This window comes from Arachis ipaensis, chromosome B05 (genome assembly GCF_000816755.2).
Source record: "Arachis ipaensis cultivar K30076 chromosome B05, Araip1.1, whole genome shotgun sequence".
Taxonomy (NCBI): Eukaryota; Viridiplantae; Streptophyta; class Magnoliopsida; order Fabales; family Fabaceae; genus Arachis; species Arachis ipaensis.
This window is the reverse complement of record NC_029789.2, coordinates 134,532,862-134,539,445: the sequence shown is the minus strand read 5'-3', so window position 1 is coordinate 134,539,445 and position 6,584 is coordinate 134,532,862. Positions and strand designations below refer to the sequence as shown.

At 34.2% G+C, this 6,584-nt stretch overlaps 1 protein-coding gene across 3 annotated transcripts; it reads left to right on the top strand.

Moving 5' to 3' along the window:
- Positions 15 to 5,796, top strand: LOC107644287 (AMSH-like ubiquitin thioesterase 1). Of its 3 annotated transcripts, none has more exons than XM_021102887.1 (14): positions 15 to 387; positions 1,214 to 1,278; positions 1,423 to 1,498; positions 1,578 to 1,757; positions 1,915 to 2,009; positions 2,432 to 2,537; positions 2,607 to 2,653; positions 2,941 to 3,364; positions 3,475 to 3,564; positions 3,929 to 3,991; positions 4,089 to 4,163; positions 4,408 to 4,470; positions 4,860 to 4,912; positions 5,427 to 5,796. In XM_021102887.1, exons 1-14 carry the CDS (start codon positions 271 to 273, stop codon positions 5,599 to 5,601), a joined length of 1,629 nt encoding a protein of 542 aa, XP_020958546.1. In that variant the 5' UTR covers positions 15 to 270; the 3' UTR covers positions 5,602 to 5,796. The 3 variants fall into 3 exon arrangements, with proteins under 3 accessions (XP_020958546.1, XP_020958547.1, XP_016203607.1); XM_016348121.2 differs by having other exon boundaries at positions 17 to 387; positions 2,941 to 3,331; XM_021102888.1 differs by lacking the exon at positions 1,578 to 1,757.

The window sequence follows — 6,584 nt, the reverse complement described above, 5'->3', positions numbered from 1 at the left end:
TACAAACAGATCCTGGGGACGCTGCGTTTCCGTATTTGCCCTCACAACAAACCAAAATTACAAATCCCTCTTCCCATTGGTCATTGCTTTCCCCATCTTCTTCTTCCCTCTCTGTCTCTTTGATCTAAAGCCGCCATTAACGACTAAAATCCTAGTTCCCTCACCGACGACAGCAACAACATCATACAGTTTCGCACATAACGATGCTGTTGTTGTTGTCGCCGCGTTTCTAACAAGGAAGACAGTGAAAAAAGAAAATAGGAATAAAAAATGAGGTCTTCTTCTTCGAACACGATCAACATCGCCGCCAGCACACAGAGACTCGATGTCGATAATCGAATCGGCCTGCGACTCTATTATCGCATCGCTGATAACATCCTCAGACAGGTTCTTCTTCTCTTTCTATATTCTCTTCTAATTATTTTAGCTATGTTGGTATTAGAACTTAATCTCTGTGGTTGAGTCTTGAAGGGTTTAGCAATGAGTAAGGGACTTAGGGTTTTAAGTTTGATGATAAAGATTGCTGCTTTGAGCTGGTTTTGTGGTTGTGTGTAGGAGAATATAATTGTAAGGGGAACCCTTTGTTGGAACTAGGGTCTAATTTAGGGTTTGGTGGATTTCAATGTACTTCCCTAGTTAATAGGAGTTTTGTGGTTTACTTCCTTTTTTTAAGGAAAAAAATGGAGCTGCTTTTTGTTTTTATTGTAATTTTGTATTTTTTTAATGAATTGCTATTGGTTGTTTTGGGGTATACTTAAGGTTGAGGGAGAGATAGAGGGGCAAAAGGGTTTATTGAGATGTTACAATCTGCACTAGTTAAGAGCTTCTTGCTAATTACTATGCATCATGAATGCATTGTTGTACTTGAATTTGGAAGCATATTGGTTATGTTCATGGAGAATCTCTTAACTTGAGAATGGGGAGTACGAATTATTGAAATAAAAATATTTAGTACACACTTTCCTATAGGCTATAGTAGATGAATGAAATATTTAAAAAGTGAGCATGATGAGAAAAATGACATGCGTGAATTCTGTCATCTTTTTCATATTTTCCTTTCCCTTACAGTCTTGATATATTTTGGATATAAGGGTAATAGTTAAATTATCCTTTGGCTGGAATAATTATTTTGTTCTTTCTCGTAGTTGCACTTCTTGTTTAGGTTCTCTCTTGCGTGGCATCTAAATTCCAAATATTGAATTTTACATTGCAGGCTGATATCTTTCGGACAGAGAGGAATATTATTGACTTATATGTCATGCTCCTAAGATTTTCTAGGTAACACAAAAAGTGTCCTGTAATAAATGACTATTGGACTCAAATTATGATTGCTTAAGCTGAATGGTTTAAAGTAGCTGGACTTCGTCGTATATGAAATTTTGTCGTCAAACTGAATTGATGATCGTTTTTATTTTGTACTAGTTTGGCATCCGAGACAATACCACGACACCGAGATTATAGAACATCTCCACAAAGCAAAAAAGAATCATTGAAAAAGGTTTATCTCCTACTCTCCTTCAAATGGTAATCTATTATAAAATAGTTGATGTAATCTAAGTTTCAAATTCTTTCTGTAGAAATTGATAATTTCCATGAATGAACTGGAGAAGTTGAAACCACTGGTACAACAGAAGATCAATGAGCTTAACAGTAGACATTCTTACCAACAAAATGAGCATGGAAAATTTCATTCAAATAATTTAATGGATTTTTCTCCAGTGAAAAAGCAAACTGTGGGCAGTTATGGCCAAATAAAGGTAATATTTGCAGGAGAATTTGTTTTGAAGATTGTAGTTTGCCGGTGGTAATCTTTCTTTAGAATTACATACTTTCTTTTGCGCAAATGAATCTCTATTTTTCATGTTCTCCTTGAAAAGAAGTTCTGCATCCCTATGATATTGTATATTTGACCAGACAGTCAGACCAACTGCCATGGAATTTGGTTACCAAGGATCAAGGACCCAACAGTTCTCTTATACCAGGCCTGTCCAACAGCATTTGCAAAGACGGTAAGTATTGGACTCTTCATTAATTTATGATTGGTTTCCTTTTGGTTATGATATTGCATAATTTCAGTCATAGAATTAAGTTATGTGAAACTTCCATTCTTCTTTTTACTTTATCTGTAATGATCATATTCATGAGATTAAATTATACATTTGAAGGTTGATAAGCTAGGTGGTATCTTTGTCCGATGCCAATAATAGTGGAGGTGTTACATTACTGCATTGATTTTCATAATATAAACTTTGACCTAGTTAGGCGGGTGAGCATTAAACTGTTGCAATGTGTCCTTTCTTTGGTTATACCAGCTGGTTAAAATACAATCCTCTTAATGAAACAGATATACAAAATAAATTCCCAAACTCCCAGTTGGATTACCTGTTGCTTGACTAAGATGTCTGTTGCATTTTTTCTTACTGTTTTGTAGATCTCTAAATCTTACGCCTGCAAAGGAGGAAACTCGCTCTAAACATTCTTTCCTTGGTCCCCACGGGCTTAATGGGCATTTGAGATTACCTACAAGTGATAAAGGGGTATGCTAGCTTTTATCTGTAAATTCAATTCTATTCAAAGATCATCCTGACTTTTCTCTCTTGATGTAGGTCAGATATCCATCTATCACAGATCTATCTCCAGTTGAAATACCAAGGTTATTACCTATTTTAAGTTTATTCTGCAATGATTTTCCGACCTTTTCTATTGTTTTGCCTCCTGCTGTTGTGAAAAAAAGAAATAAAAATTGTATGTTGTATCCTGGTCTTTCTAAAATAATGGAACTCAATTTAAAGTTGTTGGTACTTTAAGAGGGTTTGTTGATTTTGAGAGTTTAAATATTTTAAAATTACAGGTTTGCAGCTATATAATGCATCTCGGGTTAGTTTATATATTTTTTCATACGTTAACTACATCCATCTGACCAAGTTCTCCCGTATACAGCCTACAACATTCTTTGGAAGATGGATGTCGTAATAAAAAAGACAATAGCATCACAGAAAACAAAAGATCAGATTTAGATTCAAATCTTGCCCAGAGCGTGGAATGCAATACCCAGCATTCTGAGGAACCTCCTTCTCTCATCTCTTTTGAAGAATCTGAAGCCCCTGCTCAAATCGGGGTTAAAGAATCTCCTTCTCTGATCTCTTTTGAAGCAACAAAACCCCCTGCCCAAATAGAAGTTGTCAGGCAGCCTTCTCCTCCACCTGTACTTGCTGAAGTACAGGATTTGGTCCCTGCAGTGTCACCTCATGTTGACGAGGCAGGATGCAAGGCAGATATTCCATCATCAGGTGGTTATGTTCATGCTGAGTCGCCTCTGCAGCTGCACGTTGTGAGAGCCAATAACATTTTATCCATCTTTAATGTATTCTATTAAGTAAATGTTTTCTGTGTGCTGATAATTTCTGAAAAATTAAATGTTAATAAAAGTTTGACGTTTTTCTCTCTGTTCCTAATAAATGCTTCTATTTGCAGTCAACTTCTATGATGGAAAATTTTATGAAGCTTGCCAAGTCAAATACGGACAAAAATTTGGAGACTTGTGGTATCCTTGCTGGTTTGCTTGTAAGTGATGTCGACAATTTGTTAACTTAAATTGGTGTGCAAAGATAGATCTAAAAGGAGCATAGGTCCCTGAAATTGAGTTGCATATTACCTATTATATAAACGATAATTTATCCATTGCAGAATCTATCCGAGACTCAAAGAAACTAGGTTTCCTATTTTCATGGTCTTGTGCTTTTGCAATAGCAACAATGTTCTTATTTACTTTAGCTATGTTTCTGTTAAGGGATTGATGTATAAGATGCAAGGTATTCTAATATGGTAGTTTAGGAAAATTTTGCTGTTGTGGTTGAGCTTCCTAATGCCTTAAGTACTATATAGTTCAATTGTGAGATTGTGATTTTTGCAATACATCTGATTGCAGAAAAACAGAAAATTTTATATTACTGCTCTAATAATCCCAAAGCAGGAGTCAACATCAGATTCTGTAAGAAATCTTTCCTTATAAATATTTTTGGGCATATGTATGACTATTATTTTTTAAAACCTTACAATTATTATGTACTTTACTACTTTCTGAGCAGTGTCAGGCTACAAATGAAGAGGAAATATTTGAAGTGCAGGATAAACGATCTCTTTTCCCCCTTGGGTGGATACATGTGAGTTTTCAAATCTTTCCTTTGTAAGGAACTGATTCATGCTGTAGAAAGATTTTTTTTTTTTTTTTAATTTCCTTACCTAAATGAAAAAAAATTATAAGAAATTATGTCATTTAGGGTGTAATTTCTCAATATCTGACTCTTTCATTTGGCTCATAAAATAGAGTTAACCAAAATCTAAATTCCTTGTATTTTATCTGCTAGCCTTGAATTGTTGTTTTGACACACTATTTGTGATTTCCAGACACATCCTACACAATCTTGTTTCATGTCATCAATTGATCTGCACACTCACTACTCATATCAGGTAAGTACATTAGTTTTAATTAAAGATTATTTTTATGGATTTGTTTTGCTTTGTCTTTGGAGGTGAATTTGTTTAGTTTTTAGAGAAAATGGTGGAAGAGAGAAAACCAAGAGTATTTATGATGGTGTTTTCTACTTTTATGTCAAATTCTTCATAACTGTCATGATAGATTCAGCTATAAACCTTTATCTACTGAACATAAAGTTTAGAGTATACTTCATATAGAACATACAAGCCTCTATGCTCCTGAAATTTTTTATGGACCTGCCATATAATTTGGCATAAATTTCTGCGGTCCTTTGTTACTCTACGGAACTAAGTTATTATTTATTAGGTGATTCCTTTATACTTTCTTTCATTGCTTATGTAAATGTATGTTCTCTCTTCAGATTATGCTTCCAGAAGCCGTTGCAATAGTTATGGCACCAAGAGACAGTTCAAGGTAAGGCACATTACAGATGTATCTTGAATTCTTGATTTATAGAGGCATCTTCCCTAATAAATTTTGGAAACACAATTAGAGGCCATAAGTTGAAACTTGAAAAGAATGTAAAATCCTTCCTAGAAAAATTAATAAAGGGTAAATTACATTGACATTCCTTAAGATTAAGTGATATTACACATGATGCTCTCCTATTCATAAAGGCATACACCAACCATCCTTTGAATTTAAGTTATATTAAACTCGTCACGATTCTAATTTACAAAATGTGACATTGACCTTTTTTATAAATACAAGAGGAGAGATTAGTGTCTGCATAACAATATATCAAGGTGTGCCCATGTGTGATGTTGCCCAACCTTAGAATAGGTTACTGTAATTTACCGAAATAATAATACATGCATAAACTTTGGAGGAAATCTCTTAATCATGGTTGTTCCTCAAAATATATAGTATTGGTCCTTACACAAAAAATGGGTATTTGAATTTAGTTCTCATACATGGCATTCTACAGAAAACATGGCATTTTTCGGTTGACAACCCCTGGTGGAATGAACGTCATCAAACAATGCCAGCACCGCGGCTTTCATCCACACAGTCAGCCTCCAGATGGTGGTCCTATTTACAACACTTGTACAGATGTTTACATGAATCCTGATTTAAAATTTGATGTAATTGATCTTCGGTGATAAGTGATAGCAACACTCTTTTTCATCATTGTTTGTATACCATGTTTTTTCCCTCTTTATGAATATAAGGTTTGCCATTGCCGTGGCCATCATGAAAGCAGGTTTTGGCCATGTTTGTATAAGAAGAAATCTTGCCCTTTTGATTGTTATTCTTGGCTGATTTTTACTATTCATCAATGCCTTTTCATGCTTCACTCAGGATTTAATCAAATCCTCAACTTTAATTTCTGAAGATAGATTAATTCTAAACATTTCAAAATCATTGCTTAAAGTATCCTCAACATTCCTGTGACTTGTTAATTGTTATTAACACTATAGAGTTAAATTTTGATGTTCGGATATTAGAGTCTGAGACTCCTTATGTTCTACTACTCCCTTTTAAAAATAGCTGTTTTTTTCTTTAATTCATTGAAAAGTTAATGTATTTACACAAAAGTGTGTTTGGATAAAATAATTCTTCAACGAATTTAAAAATTAAAAAAGATGTAATTTGACCATTATAAAATCTAAATGCACATTTCAAGTGTTTTCAATTGCATATGCTAGTTTTACGTTTTGACATCTCAATCCCAACATTGCTACTCACTAGTAGTTATCATTAATTGATGGAACAAAATGCTCCTCCGACTCCGAGAGTTCCTTTTCCCCTAACAAATAAACTATTTTCTTAACGAAATTAACAAGGCAACCACCACTTGTAAGTGAAGCATTCCATGCTAGCAACAATTATCTGTATTTCCTTCAATTTGGGTCCACTAAAGCAAACCATAGCCTAGTGCTGAATATGGTTATGGTTACATTTTTCCCTTCACCAACAAAATTGTAATGCCAATTCACTGGGGTTGAGAGATACATGCATTTTTGGTAGGGCATCTTAAAGAAAAGTAGTCGGATGAGAAGGAAATAGATTTTCTCAATTTTTTTCCGCTTATGTTATCAAATATAATATTTTACTATATACTACTCTCTAGGTTGGACTAAAA